A 24,764-nucleotide genomic window follows, 5' to 3' on the forward strand; every position below is an offset into this window, starting at 1 on the left:
TATTACTTGTGAGCATTATTCATGGCTTATGGTTGCATTACCTTAATGTTATTCTTTCTGTTCAGCAACCTTTTATGTGTTCTTACCAACAGGAAATTGTTATGCAAAATGTGGCATGAACACAAACCTGTCAGACATATCTTAGTGGTTGGCAACTGTAAGAGGGAAGATAGAACAGTACTAGTAAGGTCATGAAATGTTAGTCTAATTATCATGGTTTTGGCAGAGGAAAATTTTCATGCTGATCTGAGACTTCTTTGAACTTGTCATTGTTGTGGACAAAAGAGGGGGAAAAAAATAAATTAGAGCTTTCAAAATGCCTTTGACAAGTCCTTTTCCAAGAGGCTGTTGAACAAGCTGAGGGAATCATGTGATGAAAGTGAAGGGTTTGTTTGTGCAAAAGGCACAAGCAAGAAAAAGAAGAAGTCTAAATCCTGATGGAGATAAGCTCAAGAGTCCAGAAGATACTCTTTAATGATCATTATAGCAACTGTACTGACACTTTTATAGGTGACACAAGTAAGGACCAAACTTTTAATGAAGACCAAACCAGGCCAACTGATTGGAGGGAACAGGAATGGTTTGGATTTTAATGAGAAAAAGTATAAACCAATGTGTATAGAAAGAATGGACATATTCTGGTTGTGTCTTACAGAGGTTTACATGGATTCATGAAGGGTGTTGGGCATCTCTGTGTCAGGTTGAAGGCAAGTCTCTGTGTATTTTAAAGATAAGGTACAGTAGCATTATAAAAACTGTTGCTACTGGTGCAGTGCAGCACTTTTCCCAGTGCAACATTTACCAAGTTCCAAGAAGTGATTCTGTGTATATATCCATACTCCAGTATTACTGATTGTGTAAAGACATCTTGGAAGAGAGGCTAAGCACTCTGGCTTTAAGCATAAGCTATCAGAGGGCAAGATAGGATCTAATGTTGATGGTGAACTTGAATTTTGCACATTCTTGCGTGTGCGAGACTGGCCTTCAAAATCAGAAAAAAAAAAGTTTTTATGCTGGAAAATTTAATGTTGAAACTGTGGAGTAGTCTGTAGCCTAAGCAGGTTGGATAAAACACCAAACTCTGGTTTCCTACTGCAGGCAAGAATAGTATTTTTCTAGATTAAAATTTACTTTTTTAGTGGAAAAACACTCCTGATGTGTCTTGCTTTCTTCCTAGTACTTTTTTTAAGTGATGAAAGGTTGTTTTAAACCAGAAATTCGTGGAGTTTTGCAGGTAATAAAACTTGAAGGTGTTTGCAACTAGTTCCTCTTTATGGATTGATATGTGGTGGTATTGTGATAATTGAGAAGTGATAAATATGCTTACAAATCTTAAATATTACCTGGGAAGTGAGAGCATGTAACACCAGGATAGTACAACCTCTTGTGTGTTTGCCATGACTGTCACTGCTAAAGACCAAGGAAGGTAACACATGGGTCTGCTTTGTGGAGAAGTTTTCATTGAATCCCGTTTTGTTTTTCCCAAAGGAATTGTTTCCAGGTTACATGACTAAAAATGACTAAAAATGACTAAAAATGACCAAGTTCCTTAGCTTCTGTGAGGAGGTACAAGTTGGCAAGATGGTTCCTTCTCTAATCCCTTGGGGATGTTAGGAAAACATCCAATTAGTGGGCTTATATTTAGGCTGTTAAGCAGTTGTATCGGGTGTCTTTAGTTTGGTGGGGGTTTTGTTTTTGGTTTTGTTTTTGTTTTTTAATATTTTAAAAAAATCTGGTCTTTAGAAAACGTGTTTGATCACTGGTTGCTGCTGGTGCCTTAGAGAAGTCAGTTTGTAATGTGAGTCGTAAATCAGGTCTGCTTGGTAAAATGTAGGGATTTGTCATAAACACGGCAATGTATCTGCTGTGACAAGATCACATAATTCCTATTATTCCTCCAAACCTTCTTGACAGAAGCCTGAAAGCTAGAAATTGTGCTCAGAAACACCAACAAGGATTAGAATTGAAAATTACTTGGCTTTTATCATGTTTCTTTAACAAATCTTCTGCATTCTTGCGGTAGGTATCCTAAGTATATTCCTGTCTACTTATCGCAAGCTCTGTGTACATGCTGAAACTTGAATTTATCTTTTGGAAGGAAAGCACTATTATGAATTAGTAATGTTGATCTCTGTATTTATTAAGGCAGTAGTTGAATGGGTAAATGTAGAGGTAGGATTCTTCTCTCATCTTTTTAATTGGTTTTGTTTGGTATAATACAGAAGGTTCATGGAATGCTGGGGGTAGAATACTTTCTGCAACAGAAGGACATCCTTTTTGAATTTTTTTATATACAGATGTGTACCACTGCCTGTCCAGGGGGTCTTTGTCTCTTGTATTGCCTTGGCCAAAGCCTTGGTTTCTTGAGTGAGCCTTTGCTAATTATCTGAGGCAGTGTACCATGTTAACCCCTGTGTACTGTTGCCAGCAACTGGCACTCTCTGCAAAACACTGCATGGTGTAATGTAGAGATTACTGCTTTCAAAATGACAAAAAAAAAAAAGTAATTTCCAATGCAGTTTGCAAGTGCAAATGTTACTGTAATTGAGACAAATGGATTTTTCTGCCAGTAAGCAAACCAGGAGGAATAATATGGTGAAAGCTGTCCTTTCTTTGCTTACATGTCTCTACATGAAATTAACTTCCCTGCTGAAGCCAAGATATTGATAGATGATATGTTAATGTGATTAACCAGTAATGAGTACAGTATATAATGCATGGAGGTCTCTGAAGGAGGCAGAGCTCTCCCTTCCTATTCTGAAAGTATGACCGAAAAAAAGTGGCCTCTCCAAAACAAACAATATCTGACTTCTTTGTTTAACTGCAAATGCAAAATATGTAGAGATGATGCAAAAAAAACAAAACAAGAAATGTATGAAAGTCAGTTACATTCTAGTGAAGAAATACAATTTAATGCTCTGTCACTTCTTGTTGAGATTTACACTTGCTTTCAGCAGTGAAAGAATATTTATTTCACTATTAAAAAAAGAACCCCACATAAAAAAACCCAACCAAACAAAAAAACACCAACAAAAACAGCCAACCCAAAATGTCAGGGACCTGCAGTAAGGGAAGGCAAGCTGGGAGTCAGTGGTGACAACAAGGCTGGCAGACAGTACAGACGTTGATAAGAATGCAGTCCCCCAATACCTGCCATGAGACAAACAGTAGTTTGGAAGTAGTTGGCATGGATTTACAAAAGGAAGATCATGCCTGGCTAACCCAATAGCCTTCTACAACAAATTGAGGTGGTTGGATAAGGGAAGAACAGTGAATGTTGCTTATCATGATTTCAGCTGTCACTGTCTCCCCTTACATCTGATGAAGTATGGACTAGGCAAGTAGACTGTGTGGTGGGCTGAAAACCAGCTGAGCTACCAGACTCAAAGGAGGGTGATCAGGGGCATGAAGTCCACCTGGAGGTCAGTCGCTAGTTGTGTGTTCCAGGGGTCAATACTGGCGCTATCCTTGGGGATACCCAGAATGTGACTGGGCACTGTCCCGGGCAGTTGACTTTAGCTGTGACCCTACTTTGAGCAGAGGTTGGAGTAGTCAGTGTCCAGAGGTGCCTTCCAACCTTGAGGACTCTGATTCTGTGGTCCAGGGTTGCACAGCTGCGCAGTGTAAATGTTGGCCTCGACCACAGGAAGCTAAAATCTGCCAAGAGTGGGGGTTTTTTCCTAGTTAATGCCTCTTTTTTTCATAGACTACTGGAAGACTTCTTTTATGGTTCAGGGAAAGGATTAATCTCAGAGTTGATTTTGAGGGTTAACATACCTAATTGAATAGATGTTGGCATTAGTGCTCAAAACAGTTTCCCTTCAATGCTGTTCATTAGAAACCCCAACTTTTCAAAACTACCGAAGCCTGACATAGGCTAAATATCCTTGCTTTCTCAGCTCATGGGTTGTCTTAGTTTCATTTGTTTTTTTTAAATCAGGCGAGTTGGCCAATGGATACAACCATAGGGAAAGTACAGATAGGAACTGTCGGATAAGTGTTTTCATTCTCACTGGTGTCATAAAAGAATTACATATTATGCCATGCTAATCATTGCTGTGAACTTCTTACTTAGGTTGAATTTGGTTGAAGCATTTGTGATGGATCCAGAACTACGTCAGTGCCTTCAAGAAGATCTCTTACGTCGCTTTCCAGACCTCAACCGGATGGCAAAGAAATTTCAGAGACAAGCAGCAAACTTACAGGACTGTTACCGAATGTACCAGGCTATTAATCAAGTGCCTAATGTTATAGCAGCACTACAAAAACATGAAGGTAATACTACCCCCATCTATTTTCAGTGTTTCATAGTATATTGATGATGCAAAGAAAGAGTGTGTAGATTTCCAAAAATGTGTTCCCCGTGTTCTTTTGTTGCAGGGATAAAGCTTAAACACATTTGAATTTGAAATGAGGTTAAATTCTGAAATGCCAGTCAGATACTTAATAATATACATAGCCAAATCCTTGCATGAATAAGTGTTCCAATTAGTGTGTAATACCTGAAATACTAGAACTTGAATACTTGAATACTTGGGTGATGGTGTGGTAATCTTTGATCTGGACGCGTCTCTAAGAATTTCTGACCAATTGTGTGTGTTATTATGATCTTACAAAAAAGATAACATTCATACAATATTGTTGTCTTCCTTTTGAAGACATTTTGCACTTTGGGTTGTAATTAAACACAAAAAAAATCAATTTAAGCGTTATTAGTATAATTGGAGTGGCTTTTTTTTTTTAAATCGTCGTGCTCCTGTATTTGATACGAGTAATGTGGCAGAGTTTTGTCTGATCTTCATTAGTAGGAAGAGCAGTACTATGACAGGCAATTCTAGAAAACATAAATGCTGCTATTTCTTTTTCTTTTCTGTGTGTAGCCAAGAAAATGCAGGATAAGATCAGCATAATGAAGGGGTGATTAAATTTAGCAGTAACAGTCCCAACCTGCCAGAAAGCATATTTTTGTAGAAGCCCATTAATTTGTTTGAAAATCTCTGTGCATAAAGCAAGCAGCAAAGCCTTAAAGAGAACTGTTATTTGAAATGGTATGGTTGCAAAAAATCTCTCCTGTATTTGAGTAGGCAATAAAGCTACCCAGTGTTTTATACTTTTCTGTACTATAGTTTTATGACTTCAGGTAATGAAATTTATCTTCTAAAATATTAATCTTAAAATAAATTAATTTTTAGTTGCTGGCTTTGTTATTTCCAAAAGCAGTTAAAATCTCAAGCTGGGAAGGAACTGGCAGATACAACTTTTTTGTTTACTTTTGTTCTTAAAGAGCTGTGCCACTCTTTAGCTGCCTCAGTCGTGTCCCTTTGGCTTTTCCAAACAGACTCTGCTTCTTTTAGCCTTGACGTGGAGCTCTTGGATTCCCATCTTAAACTGAGGTATTAGTTCAGAATGTTGGCTTCCTGTCTGTATTTCTTTTTCTATTAGTTGTCATTTGGATCAACAGAGTTTCTCTGTCATAACATTGGGGTAGGAAAACAATTCCATTTTTAGAAGTTTTGAGGAGCAAGCTGTGTAAGGCAAACTGCTAAGCTCACCATATGGAAAAATTAATAGACTGCAAAAGGTTCTTGCTGTTCTGCATGTGAATCAGTTGGCCTTAGTAGGGCAATCACCAGCAGTATATCAAAGATAATTTAAAATAGGCGACGTGTTATTTTTATTTTTCTTTGTGCTTGTACCACCTGTTTAAACTACATGAATGGTCTGGTAATTTTGAATGTGTGTGACTGATTCAGACTGGATCTGGTAATTTTTCTGTTTGTGACTGTACAAAATGTTTTAACTCATCAAGGGATGGGAAGTCAGAAAGATTTTTCACCATTCTGAGTATCTGCCAGTTTCTGAACTTCTTACCTCATGAATGGCTGTGGGGAGAGCAACTATACCATGAAGTGATCAGCAGTGATTGCCTTTCCCTCAGTGCGAAGCATTGCTTAATTGAGATCCTTGTTTTTATGGATGGTGAAACCTGTGGAGGGAGCTAATGAGTGAAGATGACTTCTTCTGTTTTAGACGTAAGAAATCAGCATAAGATGGGAAAGGACTCTGAGTCATCAAATCATTTTGCTATGGCTGGCAAAAGGGAGCAGCAGTTCATTACTCAAATTACTGGGGCATAAAATGTAGGTACTTAAAAGATTTTTGTCTTCAAGAAGCTACTGAAACATCTTCCTTCCTATCTCAAATGGGCACTCTTTATCTTAAGGCTGTAAATATGCAGGACACAGAAATTGGATGCTGGGTTTCAGATGTATTTTTACCATTCTGTATACAGTGACTTGAATCCCCCTCCTCTGCTTTTGGAAATACCTTTTGTTGCCTGTTTCAGTACTATTCTTTCCAAGACTGTTGCACTGGTGTATTATAACCATGTTGTGATCAAAACTTGGCTGTTTCCCCTCCTTTCTCATATCCAGCTGATTATTCCCTTACTCATAGTGGAAACACATTTATATATCAATGTGTCATCTTACTCCGTGTTAAATTCTACTTCATTTCTATTAGCCCAGTTTCTAAGGTCAGTTAGTGCTGATCTATTTCTGATTCATCTTATTCCAATATAATCTACTGGTATCTTCCATATTGTATATTTTAGTGGCTTTTATAAGCAGCTTTCTTTTGTGCAATAATATAAATTCACACATCTTTTAAAGATAAATGCTTGTCTAAGCCCTGGAGGGACTGTATTGCTGATGTCCTTTCAGCTCTTTCATCCTTTGCAAGTGGGTGATGTCCCCTTTATCTGCCTCCTGATCATTTCATAAATCATAGACCTTGCACCTTAACATCTCCTGTGACACCCTGCTGAATGCTTTAGAACAGCCCAAATTAGGTCTGCAGATTTCCCTTTGTTTTAGGCATTCAGTATCTCAGAGAGATGTTGCACTATATGGGTATGATCTGCCTCTAGTTAACTGTACTATATTTTATCCCAATTTCCATTGTTCTTTTCCTTTTATCCCAATTTCGATTATGCAATCAAAATGGCTGGTGCACTTACTGATGAGATTTGTCTGTATTCCCTGGATAGTGTCAGTTTGTTGCCAGACTAATTGTGTTTCAAGTCTGAAGGTTAGTGCTTGATTTTAATTTCTATACAACACTTTTAAACCATATTAATAGTCAAGTTTTTAATGTGTGTAATAAACATTTCTCTGTGCTTCAGTAAGTAAATTATGGTTTAAATTAAAAACTGTACCTGGGAACAGATAGGCTCTGTGATCAGTATGCATCTATGCTTTTGGCTGTACATAGGTTCATTAGTCTTTCTCTCAGTGGTTAGCTTACATGCTGATAATGTTGAGTAGGTGCAAAAGTGGGTTTTTTTACTATGCATCTTTTCTATGAGTTTATGAATGCAGGTGCAAGACATGTTGGGGTTTCATTTAGAATTTTTCAATGGTGTTTCTTGCTCATATTCTCTTAATGATGAGTGCTATGCTTTTAAGAAAGGCATACACATACAGCTTTTAAAAAGACTCAGTATTTACTAACTCCACTATTTTACTTCCTTCAAATGTTGGATACTGAGTTTCAAGTTGGACTGAAAGTGTAAATAAATTTTGCAATGTATGGGTTCTAACCATATAATAAATATATGTAAATACATTGGTATTTAATTTACTTAATAAATTAATGTGACATCTTTCTGTGATGTCTGAAGATGTACTCTTCAAACTTAAATAATGAAATGGTATAATGAAACTTCCCTACTTAACTTACTCCTTTCAGTAAAAGAAATTCTAATAGCTACTTTAGGTTCAAGCACAGTCATTTTTCATTAATTCGGGAATACTGAAGATCATTTCATGGTGTGTGCCATGTACTCTGTCAGCTGGAGCACTGGAAACTGCTAAATCCACTCTGAAGAGTGGATGTGAAGGTTTTCTGCTCTTCAATCTCTTCCTTCTTTGCTGAGTCCTTTTATTTTCTAGGTGTCTTCTTACTGGAGGAGAAGAAAATACTGAATGAGATTTGGAATAAAAAACGAGCTGTACTTTATTTCATCTCTCTCTTAATTTTAAAGATTTTAATCAGCAGAAAACTGCATTTTTACAAGTTAAATAATCTCTCAATAATATATGATTTTTTTTCTCTAATAATAGAGACTAATCAGTTTAGAGCTTTAACTTTAAAAGCTCAAGGGAGTGGGGAAGCAAAAAGGCATGGGAGGAAAAGGAATCAAACCAAACTTTTTCTTTCTACTTGAATTACAGAGCTGAGAGAGAAGAGAGATTCCCTTGGGTAATCATGTCCTCACTGTGTGACTTCTATAAATTTGTATGGAAATTTTTCTTGTGAAAGATTAGAACTTTTTTCCCTAGTCTGGTGAGAAATTGAGAGGCTGCGGAATAGCCAGAGCTCAATTCTGTATTTCTCTGTTAATGTGCAAGGCCTTGCCTGCAAACATTAGAGGCAAATAGCATAATTCTGTACATAATCCTGTGACTCTAAGCTCCTAGTATTGGATTCAGTTTGAGACATTTTCTGTAAATCACATAGTCAATAATGCTAATCTTTCTGTGATTAAATCATAACTTGAATGCTGCAAAGGTGTAAACATTTATTTCCTGACAGAATGTTTTCAGAGCTGGCTGCTGGACATAGGTGCTTATTTGTAGGCCTGAAGAAAATACTTCTTTCACAAAATTGACAATATTTGTGCCTGTTAACTGTAAACTGCTCTTGGTGACTTCCAGCCAATATGTCACTTAGTAGCACAGAGTATCTGTGCTAACAAAATACCTTGGAAGAGTCTAATTTAATTTTGATGACTTCCTGTTTAGTGGAAACATCAGTGACTATAAAAATCTGGATTTTTTGTGGAAAACAAAATCAAATGACATCAAACACCTCGATTTCTATTTGTCTGTATTGTAATCTACCAAATATTCCCAAGTTTTGGTAATTTTGTTTTAAGGAAAGTTAAAAACTGAGTGTGGATGATGAGACCTACACTTTTCCTAAAGCTATTTCAACTTTTTATGTGCAAGAATTGGTAACATTGAGACAGCAGGTTTACTTTCAAAGTGTTATTTGTCTGCAGTCTTACTCATAGTAGAAGGGAATGAATACAACCAGTTATGAACAAAGATGACAGGATAGGTACAAACTCGATCAGAATGTAGGTGGGATAATGCCAATTTAGGAAAAGGTACACATGTTTCAGTGAAATAATCACAACCCATCTTAGTAAAAATTAACCAGCTATGTAGTTGCGTTGTTTATCTTGGATAAGTGAATTCTGGTAAATATGTGAGGTTTTGTGAATAATAATTTTTCTTGTTTGTTCTTAACAGGAGCTCACCAGATGTTGTTGTTGGCAGTGTTCATAACACCCCTTAATGATATCTACTCTGACTTCTCAAAATTTCTGGAGATGATAGATACAACATTGGACATGGATAAGGTATGGGCTGGTGTGTGGGAGGGGTTTACTTGGCAATTAAAGTTTCTTATTGAACTTCGCAATCTGCTCTACACTCACTAAATTTAATTGATCTTCTATATTAAGCAGTTAGTGATAATTTATCTGTGGAATATATGAAGACTGTTATTAGTATAGCAGTTGAATATCAACAGGATATTCACCTGCTATCTGAAATTATCTATCCAATGAGAAAAGGCTCTGTATACATGGATGCTGTGGACCTGAAACTATTTTTTCAAAACCTCGTCAGTATTGAAAGTGGACAAGTAATTTTGTAAATTTCTCTGCTTCTTTGTATTTTTAAAGTTACTGTGATATGTCTCATGTCTAGAATGTAGCCAGAATATGTTTATTACATATTTTTTTACTTCTAAGAAGTTCATTAGACTTGGTGCTATTTAGTGGGATTAAGTCTTCATAACTAACAGTTTACCTCTCTGAAAAATTATTGACTTAGGCTTAAAGGCTGACTTTACTTTTCTCCCATTATATTTGTTAGAGAGCTGATAAGATGGATTTTGAAATGGACATACTTGGTTAGAAACGTATTTCATGTTCCTCTCTCAGCAGGGTCTTTCAGTAATTTTAGTAAACTTGGCAAGTCTTTTAAGATTGCTGTGTCAGTCTTAGTTGATTCTGAAAGTATAAAATCTGCCTAACCTCATGCCAGATGTGGTACAAGGACAAGGTGTCGAACTTGTGGAAACTGCAGTGGCTTTAAAATTTTGAACACGCGTACTTTTCTCCAAAGGCAGAAGCACTGCATTTTATCTCTTTGTATTGTGTTATTGCATCCATCAACTGCCTTTTACTGTTTATGGAAAGACTGTTTGATTGACATGTTGCTGTAATTTGTGATATATGGTAATGAAGAAATTTATAGCTTTATACTAGTTACAGACCATCTGTTGATGCAGTTTGTGTGCCCTGGGACTCTGTTTTCTTTAAAACTAACAGCTGTTCTAAGCCTTCACCCTTCATAGTCCAGCTCTTTAAACTTCTTTTCAGGTTCTACTTTAAAAATGTTTTGTTGTCCTAAACAGAATAACAAGTCAGTTATTTTTAATCAAGTACCATAGAATCTGGTATGTTGGATTTGGTTTTTCCTCCCCATCAAGATACTGGAAAATAGCTATAGATAAGCCAACACTAGTTTTACCAGGAGAATAACCCTTGTCTATATGAATGTTAAAACTTGAACTTTGACTTGAAATTCCCCCTAGATTTTTAGAGAGTTAAACCAAAACGGCTCTATTCTGAGTGCAATTGAAGGATAGGTTGTCATAGCAACTAAATTATGTCAATAATCCATTCTAATATAAAAAGAAACATTTGAGTTCAAAAAGCGTGGGATGTGGTTATTCATTTACCTAGCTGTAATAAAAGTTGAGAAACTGTCACTTCCATTCCTGTCTTTCACAGAATCATAAGAGGCCTTTGAAAAACCCTCTATTCCAACCTCCTCCTCAACTTGGGGCAGCTTCAGTGTTTGTTGGTGCTTTCAATATACAGCCACCTGGCAGTGGAAGCATGAGGAAGAGAGAGAAAAAAGATGAAATACAACTTATTTCATCTGTGCCTCTGAAAATGTTAAGCTTAGAAGGAACTGTGTATGCTTTTCAGCTCAAGAGCTGGGTTGAAACTGGGGAGGACTTTTGGTGATATTAAGTAGGTTCCTTCCATAACCTTTTGAATCTCCTTTGGGCAGGAATTACTGTTTCAGAAACTTCCATTTCCAAAGACTTCTTGTTTTGAAATGCCCCATCCTTTTACACTCTGTCTGAATTAGCTGCAGAAGTCCAGGCTAGCATACAGATTATGTACATAACATTTCATTTCCCCTGACTTCTCTTTTTTCTTTGCCTACTGCTCAGTTACTTGTTTGTAAATAAATAGGCAGGCAACTTCATTTCAGCAGAAAGGAGTCTGTTAAATTGGTATATTTTGATTGTATAAAGTATATTATTTGAGAAAATGAGTGTTTGAGGTGTATTTGTTTTGCAGTTGAATCAGACACCAATTATCATAAACAACACTGCATTACAAAATTATACGTATTTTAAAAGTTGAATAAATGATTAACTGAATTCATTTCACTGTGTATGATCAGGGAGGTAATTTTTTTTTATTGCATCTGTTCATGTGAATTTTTTCTTGTTATTTTTCCCTAGGTGGAGAATCATGAATTTCTTGTCAAGTCTTCTTTTGATCCTAATTTAACAGAATTAAGAGAGAAGATGAATGAACTGGAAGAGCAAATGCAGTCCTTGTTAAAGACTGCAGCCAAAGATCTAGGTAGGGTTTGGAACTGCCTTTGATTCTTACCTGCTTTGTAAAATGTTTTGCGATCAAGTGATGAAAACTGGTACATAGGAGTTAAGGTATGTTTGTATTATTTTGTTGTTGGATTGGTGTGACTTTAGTTGTCTCAGTACAATCTGTTGAAAACAGAGTGATTTTTGGTTTAGAACTTGGCCTTTATTTTTTTTCGAAGACAGCATTCCAAAGCATTTCAGAAATTACCAAGCGTGTTGCAATATACTGCAGAATTCATTTTGTAGAACTGTAACTCATCAAACTCTTGGCTAAGTCTAGTTCTGTTTTACATCCTTTGAGGACATGCATTGAAACTTCCCCCCCCCCCTGCATTCTCCTGAGTGTCCATTCAGGACATGCTACTTTTCTTTTTATGTTTCTTTACGAAATGTAATGTGTAAGGAAATGAGACATTTAAAGAATTGATTGTCCTATGCAAAAAAATTCCATGTGCAGCTGATGAATCAGGCATTCAAAGAGCAACTTAAAAAAACAAAAGCCACCAACTTTTAATGCAAATGTGGCAAGGAAAACTGGCAACACCATTTTAGGTTACACCCTTAAGGGCTTGCATATTTTTTTTAGTCTTGGTATTTTTTTTAGTGTAAACAAGATACCTGGATGAAAAGAAGGAAAGACAAGATCGTGTAGGGATGAGATGAGAAATCTTACCAGCAGAAGTATGTGTTAGTAGAAGGATCACAAGAGTACAGGTGCTGTGCTTGCAGCAGCAATGCAGAATGTCCTTGCAATTTGCTATGAACATTTTTCACTTTTCTGGAGAATTCATAGCAATACAGTAATTGTGAGCCTGATTTGAATATGCAGTTTGAGAGCATATCAATGTAAGAGCAGAGAATGTATCAGTGTGTTCCTGTTAGGTCTGGATATTTCTCATACCTGTACAGAACCAAAGCAAGTCTGCTGAATTGGCTTATGGAAACTGGGGAATAGTGAGCAGAAATAGGACAGGCTGCTGGATTTGTGATAATACAGTTGCTTTCTTTTTCTTTCTTTTCATCCAAAAGGTTTGGAAGCTGGCAAAAATATCAAACTGGAGACAAATTCACAGTTTGGACATCACTTTCGAATAACTTGCAAGGAGGAAAAAGTTCTCCGTAACAATTCAAAATACGCAATAATTGATACACAGAAGAATGGTGTGAAATTCACCAACAGGTATAAGGTCATGTGGTGCTTTTTCAAGCCTATTGTGAAAGTAATAGAATTGTTCTTTTTTAATTACACCGATGAACTGGTTTCCCTGCATCTTGAATGGCTGAATTTTCGTGTTTTTAATTGGCTCAATTGAAATATTGAGGGAGACTGGCATGAAGGAAGAATAGTCATACAGTTTATGTTAAAAGCTGCATTCCCCACTGCCAACTGTTAGCTATTTTTGGTCCTTTGACTTGGGCTAATTCCTCCGTTTTAGCTGCAGCAAGTAGCATAATTGCATTCACTCTAAGTGTTTATACAGACACTTTTACAAGCTGCAGTAGGGAAAGAGCTATTTATGTTTATCACCAGATATGACATGCAGCAATTTTGTTGGTGATTACCTTTTTTTTGTTCCAAGTCATGCTCTAATTTCTGTTAGTCCTGTGTATTGAACATCAATTCAGGGCCTCTTTTGATTAAGCTATTTAAAAATGTCAGTCTTCAGGCTGATGCTGTTTCAATGTCTCCTTGTCTGGACAGCAGTTCTGTCACAGGTCAGCTGAGCAAAAAATCTATTTTTTTTTGTTGAATTTTAGCTCTTTTAGAGCATTCTAGAAGGAACAAGGACTTGGTCATAAGATGTCTCTGTTCTTCAGTGTTTTTACTCAGAGCAAACTGAAGTAGAAAGTTAGATATGCAGAATTGGGTGATAATCTCTTATCTCTCCCTCAAAGCAGATCCACCTTGGAAATTAGATCCTATCTGCAAGTTAGATGACGTAGCCTAAGGCCTTGCCCAAGGGCCCATCCTTCAGGCATCCTTCACAGCCTAGTAGGGCACAAGTTCCAGTGCTGAATCACTCTTTGTGAAAACTTTTCTGATCTGATCTAATGAGAATTTTCCTTTCAGAAACTTGAGGTCTTAGTATCTCATCCTTTTGTTGTGCACCTCCAAGAAGAGACTGGTGCCTCTTCCCTCTGGGCTGACTTCAGATTCTCAGCCTGGGCAGGCATCTTTGTCAGCCTGTCCTTGTGTGCCATGTGCTCCAGCTCTGTATCTTTGTGGTGACCATGTGCTCCAGGTTTGATCTCTCTCACAGGGAGGAAGAAAACAGGGACAGCTCTGCAGATATGGTCTCGCAAGTGCTGAATAGAGGGGAAGAATTACTTCCTTCAACATGCTGGGTCCACTCTTGCTAGTGCAGCCAGCATGGGCTTGGCCTTCTCTGCCTCAGGGCACACCACTGCCTTGTGTTCAGCTTCTTGTCCACTGGGTCCCCCAAGTATTTTATGATTTTTTTTATTGTTTGGACTACAGTCTCTACTGTTACATGAAGTTATTTCATCCCAGGTGGAGGGATGAAATTGTTGCCTTTGCTGAAATTGTTGTCCACCTATTTTTCAAGTCTGTAGATATCCCAATGAATGGCAGCCGCGTCCTCCCGCGTACTGACAGCTCTCCTTCCTGTGGTATTGTTCACAATCTTTGAGAATTTATTCAGCCCCATCATTCAGGTTGTTAATCAAGGCATAAATAGTATCAGCCCCAGTATCAACCCTAAGAAATGCCTCTGATAATCAGCCACTAATTGGACTTCAGCCTTCTGACAAACCTGTCAATGGCAGGTCCCAGAGAAAACTAATTTTTAAGTCTCCTGCATGTGCTACCTGGAAGGGTAAAAGCAGCAGAATTTAATATATCATGCAGTCTGTTTCAGACAAACCCTGCTTGTACTGCTCTATGTATAACTGGTCCTGCTGGAATTAGCAGCAGAGAAGGGAGTTTACTGGGAGAGAGATCTTGAATGACAAACAAGTATGAGGAGCACTGCCTACAGGGCAAGGTTGGTTTCAAGACAGGGCTATTACCAGTAGTGACTGTTTTCTGTTAATCACTCACTTTCATAGTAATAAATCCTTTGCTTTGAAAAGGAGGGCAAACATATTGGTTCACACGAAGCAATGTGTTGGTGTATTTCACACCAATTTACTTAAATGAACAAAGTGTAAACTTTAATTGCGTTTTGTTTTAACGTTTACTCAGAGGATATTTTTTAAAAACATCCCTGAAATTTAAAACAGCCTTTTCTGCTTCTAAATATGTTATGAATCTAAATGTATGATGAAGTTAGGCTTTTCTGTAACTGAGAAGATGGTACTTAGAACCTGTTCTGTGTCATCTGTTACTTTCCCTTAGGGAAGCAGCCCATGCATCACTAATAAAACAGACTTCTCTGTGCTTACTTGAGTTATAGTTGCTTCTGTTGGTGGTGCTAGAAGCACAAGGCTGACTTCTGCTTATAGTGTGGGTACACTACTTGAGTGTGTTTCTTATTCAGTCTTGCAGACTCTGTTCCTTGTTTGAGAGATGAGCTTGAGAAAACTAAAGACTTGTTTAAACTCTTGATTTCAGCTTGCCTTATTTTGAAGACTTAGAACCTGTTCTTAGTGACAGTAGTTCACTGAGGTTTTTACTAAATGAAATAAGTCAATGCCTTCAGCTCTGATAAGCCTGCTGTAGGACTCTGGGCTAATTACACAGTTGCTTAGCAGCAATTCTTCTCTGCCAGTTCTATAATGTGCCACATCCCATAGCAAAATGGCCAGAAATTCAGCTTTAAGCGATAGTCCTTATCACATGGAGTGTCTATAACAAACAGCTACTGTAAGATTTTGAAGAATCATGTGTTGATGCTAGAATTGGTGGTTTGGCCCTTGTGGGTGTTCTTCAACTTGGAATTAATATTGCAGATATCCTGGTGTGAACGAATTGTAGATTAGTTGCTTTGTGGTCCTTGTGCTGAACCTTGCTCTTAAGACAGGTGAGGGACAGCTGGTATTGGCTCTTAGATGAGGAGGCTGGAAGTTTGGCATTGCAGGTGAAGACAGAACACCACAGCTTCTAAATATTATTGTTTTTTTCACAGCAAACTGAGCTCTGTCAAAGAAGAATATAAAAGGAACAGAGAAGAGTATGAAGAGGCTCAGGATGCAATTGTTAAGGAAATCATTAGCATTGCTTCAGGTGAAAATGCCAGTTTTGATGGGTATCACAGTCTGGAATGCTGGGAGGACTTGCAGTTACTTTAAGAGCCTTCTGTAGAGAAGAACTGTAACATTCCCCACAGAATTAACATTTAAAGTGAGGTGGGGCTTTCAGACAGTTGTTGGAAGTTTGAAATACAGTTTGAGATACAGTTGTCTTCTGCAACCAGACCCTTTCCTGGCATTGCTACAAATGGGCAGTGATGAGGTGTGTGCAAATGCTAATCCCATGGAAGGGACAAAAATAAACCCATAAAGACCACATCTATGCTTCACCTACCTCCCTGAATCTGGGCACCTTCACCCAAATGGCAGAAGTGGTAAAGGACAACAGAGAACTGAGGGAGTGGGACCCAAGGTCTGTGAAGAACGTTGGTATGCAATATAAGATCAAGTTAGTAATTGCTTAATTGGTGCAATTTAAAAATCCTTGTTTTCATAAATAATTACTATATATTTGCTCCAAGATTGCCTACTGCTCCAAAAGCAGAAGAGGCATTGGGGAGTTTGGGCTGTAGACTCCTGTACCTCATCCCTTTCACTGAAGAAAACCAAACACTAAAACTTAAGAACTGTTACTGGGGATGCTGGACCATCTAGTCTGGTTCTCTGGTATCACAGGCACTGTATCTCATAGACCTCTCCCTCCCATCATTCACATAAACATAGATGGTTGCTGTGCCTGAACTGTCTGTGCTGTGTCTCTTTGCTCGCCTGAGCATCAGAATGCAGTGTATTGTGGAGGAAAGAAAGGTACTGGATTTCCAGCCATCTGCCACTGTGAGCCTTTGCCTTCCTGTACTGGGATAAGCTGTTTCTCACTGTCTGGGTGTTGAGGGAAAATAGTCAACATAGCCTCACCTCTCCCCTGTCTTAGTCTGAAGAAGTCCCCTTGGTATTCAAGGCATGGGAACTTTAGGATTACGTCTTGGACTCTCCCAGAAGGTGACTGTCACCATGAACAAAATTCTTAATGCAGATTAACTAATTTTATGGGCTCACTACAGGCTTTAAGACACCTCTTCAGCAAGGGCAAAAAAATTGCTAACAGTATTGAATTTGTGTATCTCCCTAATCAAAACAGGTTATGCAGAGCCGATGCAGACGATGAACGACGTGATAGCTCAGTTAGATGTGACTGTCAGTTTTGCTCACGTGTCCAACGGAGCGCCGGTGCCGTATGTCCGTCCCGTCATTCTGGAAAAGGGCCAGGGGAGGATTGTGCTGAAAGGTGCAAGGCATCCTTGCATGGAAATGCAGGATGAGGTGGCTTTCATCCCCAATGACGTTACATTCGAGAAGGGCAAGCAGATGTTCCACATTATTACTGGTAAATATTTCTGTTCTCTTTTTCTGTTGTTATTTACTTTATACATGTCTTGAGTATTTCCAATAATGATGTTTTTTTAAAAAAACCTAACCAACAATAAGCAAAACAAACCAGCAATGTAATAGAACTCTGTCAAAACAATTTCTCTAATCAACAAACAGCTAGCAAAGTACTTTTCTTTCTGTATGAGGAATAAGATTCAGCTCTGTAAAAGAAGAGAGGGTGTTTGTAAGCTACTGTTGTTTATTATATTAAAAAAAAGAAAGTGTCCACAATATTTTTGTGAAATGTTACCTTTGATTATGTATATTCTACATGTTTCTGCACATACAGGCATATTTCTCATCATCCAAACTAATATTAATGGATTTGGTTATTGTGATTGTAGTTATGGTGATCACTCTTTGTAGAAGGTGATCACTAATTTAGAAAGAGTCATTCATGAAGAGAGAGGCTGCTAGGACAGTAGAAAAGAAGAATTTAGTCCTTCTTTAATGTTTTCTTTGCCTTAGTGAATGTAACTCCACAAACCAGGCAACCTCAGGAGCTGGAGAACCTGAACCTGCTTAAGTGATTTGGAAAATTCCACTGGGTATCAATTGTACTGTAGCCACATAGGCATCTTTTGTAGGCAAGATTTTAAGCAGCCTCTTTATTAGCGTTTTCTTTGTTAAGTATTAAGGTTGATTTTATATGCAAAACATGTTTCAATGACTGTACCATTTTTTACCCTTTTCTCTGGTGTAATTAAGATAATTTTACTACGCGGGAAAACATTTTTAGTGTTTATAGATTTAATTGAATCTTAATTTCCATCCATATGTCCTTGACATACATTCTGAGTAGCAAATATCTGAAATTAGAGAATGATTAACAAACACTTCTAAGATAATCAAAAAGCAAAACTGAAAATCTGAATAAATTCATGGTAAGACACTTGTTTTTCTGGTTAGCAAAAAAATAAAATTGGTTTTAATGATCAGTTTTCTGGAAAATAATTTTTATTTCATTTATACTTCATTACAATTAACTTATTAATATCTGGGTTTGCTGATTTTAAATCACCCATTAGCTTGTACCCACTCTGTATCTAAGCTGTTTCACTTTTACAGGGAAATTTTAATTGTTTTTTGAGATGAAAACAAATTAATATTATTCTTGAGCAGCAATACTGATGACTTTAAAGGTTTAGGTATGAACACATATTTTAGATGACTGCTTATACTTCTGAAAAGTCCTAAAACTTATGCTCTCTGATCACTTTTCTTTTTGAAAAAGCACAGTGAGTAAGATGAACAAGCCAGCCTTGTTAATACTGGAGCCACTTGTTGCACCTGTTAGACAAGTTTGCTACTTTTTCCTGGCAAGAGAGTTATTAAACATTCTTTGTTTTAATTTAGACCTTGTTCTCCTCTAAAAGAACTGTTGAATTGTAAAAAGGTGATTTTTTTTAATTATTTTTTGCAAAATTTCTTCTCTAGGCCCTAACATGGGGGGAAAATCAACCTACATCCGGCAGACAGGAGTGATTGTTCTTATGGCCCAAATTGGGTGTTTTGTTCCGTGTGACTCTGCAGAAATAACCATTGTGGATTGTATCCTGGCTCGGGTGGGAGCAGGAGACAATCAGCTGAAAGGCGTGTCTACTTTCATGGCTGAAATGCTGGAAACTGCTTCAATCCTTAGGCAAGTCCTGCACTTATTTGGTTGTGTTGGTTGGGATTGATGGGGAAGGAGGTGCTCTAAGAAAGATGCATTGACGGTTTTCTTTTGTGTAGAAGAACCTCAGTGGAGGATCTCAAGGCCTTTTTAGCTGGTTCATAAGTTCTTGAAGTTGCCTTCTGTTTATTTCAGTGGTCAATACAGAGCTGCTACCAGGACGCCAAAATGTGAACAGGACAAAGGAACTAATTTGGAATGATCTGTGTGACAGTGTGTTTGCACTTTATTTGTATGTTGTTATGTAAATAGGAAAGGTCTTTTGCTTCTTCATAACTTGTGATACTCCAATATCCTGAACTCATGCTGTTCTCAAACATTATAAAATGCTCTTGTGTTTTTAGGACAGCATCTGAAAACTCCCTGATAATTATTGATGAGCTGGGAAGAGGAACTTCTACCTACGATGGCTTTGGCTTAGCATGGGCTATCTCAGAATACATTGCTACCAAAATCTGTGCTTTCGCTATGTTTGCTACACATTTCCATGAACTGACAGCTCTTGCTGACGAAGTGCCAACAGTAAATAACCTACATGTTACTGCTCTGACCACTGATGACACACTGACGATGCTTTATCGTGTCAAGGAAGGTAAGACTGTGTATATGGTGAATCAGGGTAAACTTCATTTTGCCCTGAGACAGGAAAAAGTCTTAATGGGGGGGGGATAAATTAATGTCATACTTCAGGCTTTGGGTTTATAATAGACACGTTCTTCTCTGTCCGTAGAGAGTGTGTATGGCAGGAGCTCTGACCATGTGTGAACACAGTTGGTGATGATGTTGATGATTATTTGTTAAGACTTCTAGGTTATTTCTGCCACTCAGGTTGGTGCTTTTGAGTCACTCCCTTTTCCTTTTTTAAGGACCAGAGGGAATGGTTCCAAAGGGTTATTTTCTGTTTTGTTAAATCAGCCATTTTAACATGCTGGTGGAAAATACTTATGTTCCTTAAACTGTTCTTTTAAAAGAAATGAGTGCAAGTTTTATGTTCTGGCAATTTTTAATAATGTCTGTTTCATTGGGATAAGATTTAGTCTTATGTTGCCCAATTTATGCAGTAGTTTGATGTAGGAAAAATCATGTGGTTTATTTTTAGCAAATGGCATCATAGTGAAACAACAAGTAGCCTGTTTTGTTAGTGTAAAATCAGTTAGATATATTTAATTAAAATCCTTTAGTGGATCCAGTTATTCCTTCAGTGTTAAATTAAACAATTTTTTATTAGGCATAAATTTAATCTGTTCACTGCAGTAAGCAGTTCCTCCTGCTTCTCTGTATCCCCAATCATTATTTCTTGTTCCCTTCAGCAGGAGCCTGTATTTATGCTACATAAAGGAGGGCTGTGTAACTGTGGCTTGCAAGGTGTGCTCATTTATGGCCTTCTAATTTAGTTGTCAACCCTAGAGTGATTTTTTTATTGTTCTCCTTAGAGCATTTCAGTCAGGTTGGCGACCTCTGGACTGATATTTTGATTTAAAATGTGGGCAGAGTACTGTTACTCTATATTCTCACTTAAAAATACCTCTTAATTTTCCTTTTCTGAGTTCCACAATGAAGGAATGAGTTAGATGACTCTCAAATAGGTAGAACATGGCTCCTGTAGAGCGCTCTGGCTAGACTGGATCTCAACAACAGCTTACCTTGTGGACTGGTTTTGTCTTAAAAAAGGAATAATTATTTGAGGAGTTAGGCTGTTAACTTTACTAAAAGAATTACTCGGTATCATCCATCCTTGTTAAGGCTAAGGAGCTAGTCCATGTTTCATCTCAAATCCTGGAGACTGATGTTTACTTATATCTTTTTCGTTAAGGATTTAATCTTACTGGTACAATTGCTGTACTACATTCCTCATTTTAAAAGCTGTTTTGTTATGCTGACATATCAAACACTTGCTTTTGCTTGCCTAGTTCATCATAATAACTCTGCTATTCATGAACAGTGCATGTTCAGTATGGGTTATCTTGGAACTCTCTCCACTATTTCCTCATTTCTTTAGCCAATTTAGGACTTTTCAGTTCATTCCTTCTGGCATATATTGTTCTGAAATGTAATTAGTATGCTGCCCAGCTATCAAATTTTACTGAGATGCTTTTAAAGATATTTTTTATAATCTTCACAAGCTATCACCAAACTATTAAATGTCCTTAGATAATTGCTAAATGTGATTTTATATCCTCATCTGAGCCTCCCTGGAGTGGTACCATGCAAGTTTTGCTCCTATGACATTACTAATTCACTATTTCTTACTCATTTCTTCTGGTTTTAAATCCATGAAATTACTTCATTTCTTGCCCTTTGATTACATGTATGACCATTTCTAATTTGGTATTCCCCTCTAGCTATAATCTTCCAATTAGATTTTGGATACTTTTCTCTAAGATTAGGAGACTGCTCTGAACAAGGGGAATCACAGCAGGACCAGAAGTACTGCTCTTCTCGAGTTCTACTGAGAGTCTGCTTACAGCTGGGTGGATTAGCTCTGGCTGCCACAGTCTTGTTTCTTTTAACCCTGAGTCCTTGCCTTTTGGGATCTTTATTCCTTAGAAATGCTCTTAGTTCATGCACTTTTCCAGGCTTCTGAGTATTAATCCGGAGTGCTGCGGTCCTGGTACCCAGCCTTGCCCATGGAGAGGCAGTGTCTGAGGTTCTTCCCGAGTGTGCTGTTTCCCATCTTCTCCAGCATATGTTGAGCTGCTTCCACCAAGTGATAGTTCAGAGCCCTCTGAATTCGTTGCTCAGATCAGTGCTTAGAAGATGATTTAGTGTGGCATGGGAACTGAAGAAAAATATAGTAATAAGCTGCTGCAAGCACACATTGAAACTATGAGTGGTTTTGGTGCAGCCGGAGCTGGTGATGTACATTATCTTCAAACAAGCCTTCTTTATTTAGATGCCTTATTTTGAGCACGTTGGTTGGGGAGGGAATTAATATACACTGTATCAAAACCTTCTACCTTCTACATCCTTTGGAACAGCAACTCTTACAATAAAATTCCCTAATACTCCCCAGATAGTTGGGCGAATTTTCTTTCTTCAACACACTCCTTTTGTTTTTTATACCTGTATTAATGCAACTATTCTGGTCCTGATAAAAATTCTAGAAGCCCAGTTTCATATTTTTCTTGAATCATCTTTGCCGTTTCTAGTCATACCCACCTTTTCTCTGTATGTGCAATGTCTTTTCATTCCACCCATTTTCTTGGAAGTGCTTTTGAGTGTAGAGGCACAATAGTTTGTATCTATCTACTATCTATCTATCTACCTATCTACAGAGGAGATACAACGTTATGAAGTCTTCATCTTAAAATACCTGGTCTAAAATTGGATCTCTCTCACATAAGTTTTTGCATTTAGTGTAGTGCTCTTTCCCTTTTGGAAGTGTTAAGTTGCTCTGACAAGGATGTGAGTAGAGGCAGCTTGGATACAGCTGTGTTTTGAAACAAATAACAGGTTTCATGTCATTTGAAATGCATAACTAAATCTGAAGTGCGTGACAAGGAACTTTTTATACAGTATATTCAACCCTGTCTCCGTGCTTCAAGAGTGTGAAAAGATCTCTGAAAGAGGAGATGCAGAAAGTACTGTTCTCCAGGCCTTTGCTCAGGATTCTCTGAGTGAGAACCGAGTTAGCTTTGTGTCTGGGAAGGTGTGTGTTTTTAATATAAAGTCAAGGAGACTAGTTTCTGCTTAAAAATGTTAGTTTGCTTTTGAGAAGTTTAAGAGATGACAAGGTTAATAAGACAGAAAAAAATCTAAATGCGAAGTTTTCCTTTACCTCTTCTTTTGATACCCAGTATTTAATAGATGATTAGTTAACTGTTGTTTTGCATGTGTAATTCATTTATTCATAACTCTTGGCTGGAGACCAGAATTAAAAGGATGTAGTAATATTTGTGGGATGCCAAATGGAATTATGATAATGTAAACTAATGAAGTTGACAGATTTTATCAGAGGCTTTTGATATTGAAGTGAAAATTGTTTTATGTAACCATGTATAATTTAGATATTTTGAGCAATGATGAGAACTTTTCTTTCTCAACCAAGTGTTATAAACCATGTATTAATTAAAATAAGTGTAAACCTAAAGTTGAAAGGTTTTGATATAATTAACGGGGACTCCTGGAGACTGAGGAGTTATGTGGTACAGATGCAAAGGAGAAAAGGGATGTTTGAGAATGCAACATTTTTTATATTTATGCATACACACACATATATATTTATATAAATAACTAATTTATATTATATAAGTGTGAGAGAGATATATTAAAAAAGAGGCAAATTACTATATACTACAGACTGTGCTGAAGTGCTTTAATAAAAATCATTATTCAATTTCATTCAAGTACTAGAGGGAAATTCTTTCTGCCTGAAGAATTTTCTATTTCTTCCTGAAGCACTTTGGAGCTCTGCAATTACTGCTCTAAGAGAGCTTAATTAAATAAGAGCATATTCTGTAGTCTGTGTTATCAGGTTTAGTTCAAAAAGTAAATCAGAAAGTGTTGGGGAGAACCAAACGATGATACACACTTAATTCTTCAGAACAGAGAACTATTACAAGCTTGTTCATATAATTTCTATGTAGCCATATTATCTTTTGAGCACTGTTAACTCTGGGGTTATTTCTCTGCATCCAGGTTTTTGTGACCAGAGTTTTGGAATACATGTAGCAGAGTTGGCAGCTTTCCCAAAACATGTGATAGAAAGTGCAAGAGCGAAAGCCTTGGAGCTGGAGGAGTTTCAGAACATTGGCAAGTCCAAGGACTCCAAAGGAGAACCACCAGCCAAGAAACCCTACAGAGAGAGAGAGGTTTGCTATCAGAAATGTTTTTTAAAAGTTTTTTTGCTGGAATAGCTCAAGCAAAATAGTCTAAGGATTCAGATTCCCCCAGTGCTTGAGGATAATTACCTTTAATACATTTTTCCATAACAAAATGTTTTAGCTATGAAGTTTATAAGAATTGAAGAGATGTTCAGGGATAGTGGGTTTTGATTTAGATTAATTTCAACTTAACATAGGCAAGAATTTTATCTAAAGACGTAGTTGTGAGGTTGAAACTAATTTTTTTCCTTAAAGAATAGTGATCACCAGTTAGTATGATTGGTGAACAACTGGGGTCATACAAGGGACCATGTCTCTGCCTGACCTGTGGAGTTTTATTTATGCTGTGAACCAAGCCAGAATTTTGTGTTCATCACTTTTGTTGACTATTTAGTTTGTGTGCAAAGTTTCTTGGGACTTAAGACAAAGCTTTTATTATAATTGTGTAGGTTATTCTTAGCTCCGCAGTTGGATTGCACCTGGTTTTGCTCCCCCTTATTTGAGAGATCATTAGTGCCAATTTCTTAAAGCTCAATGTGTTCAGATCTGTTCACATCACAGAAAAGCTGAGTACACAGCTTTCTCCTTTGTGCCTTTCCATGCCCCATCAGTACTAAGACATCTCACAAGCTGATCATATCAAAGGGCCTGGAATGTCTGATTTACAGATGTTATGAAGTTCTTCCCATTTCACATGAGAGAATTTTAGCTTAGCTTTCTCTACTCAACTGGGAAGTAAAATCTTCTTGGCTTTACACGGTCTTTGAGCACAGGTTGAGGAAACCCACATCTCATTGTAGATCTGATCATGTCTACATTGTATAATACAATTGTGTAATGTTGAGTGAACTGTTTTTTCTCCCTTTGCCTTCTTTTTAAAGAAGCTTCACTAGCAGGCAGTGTAAAAGAAAACAAGGGCTTGC

General features: G+C 37.4%; 1 protein-coding gene across 1 annotated transcript in view; it reads left to right on the forward strand.

The window, feature by feature from the left end:
- MSH2 (mutS homolog 2) overlaps positions 1 to 24,764 on the forward strand; it is a 46,837-nt gene that overhangs the window by 20,175 nt on the left and 1,898 nt on the right. The window contains exons 7-15 of the mRNA XM_027696647.1: positions 4,076 to 4,275; positions 9,318 to 9,427; positions 11,620 to 11,743; positions 12,793 to 12,943; positions 15,852 to 15,949; positions 17,054 to 17,299; positions 18,781 to 18,985; positions 19,363 to 19,610; positions 23,657 to 23,829. Coding sequence (XP_027552448.1) covers positions 4,076 to 4,275; positions 9,318 to 9,427; positions 11,620 to 11,743; positions 12,793 to 12,943; positions 15,852 to 15,949; positions 17,054 to 17,299; positions 18,781 to 18,985; positions 19,363 to 19,610; positions 23,657 to 23,829 — 1,555 coding nt within the window. The remainder of the gene's footprint in view (positions 1 to 4,075; positions 4,276 to 9,317; positions 9,428 to 11,619; positions 11,744 to 12,792; positions 12,944 to 15,851; positions 15,950 to 17,053; positions 17,300 to 18,780; positions 18,986 to 19,362; positions 19,611 to 23,656; positions 23,830 to 24,764) is intronic.

Source organism: Neopelma chrysocephalum, unplaced genomic scaffold (assembly GCF_003984885.1).
Source record: "Neopelma chrysocephalum unplaced genomic scaffold, ASM398488v2 Primary Assembly neopelma1_108, whole genome shotgun sequence".
In the NCBI taxonomy this organism is placed as follows: domain Eukaryota; kingdom Metazoa; phylum Chordata; class Aves; order Passeriformes; family Pipridae; genus Neopelma; species Neopelma chrysocephalum.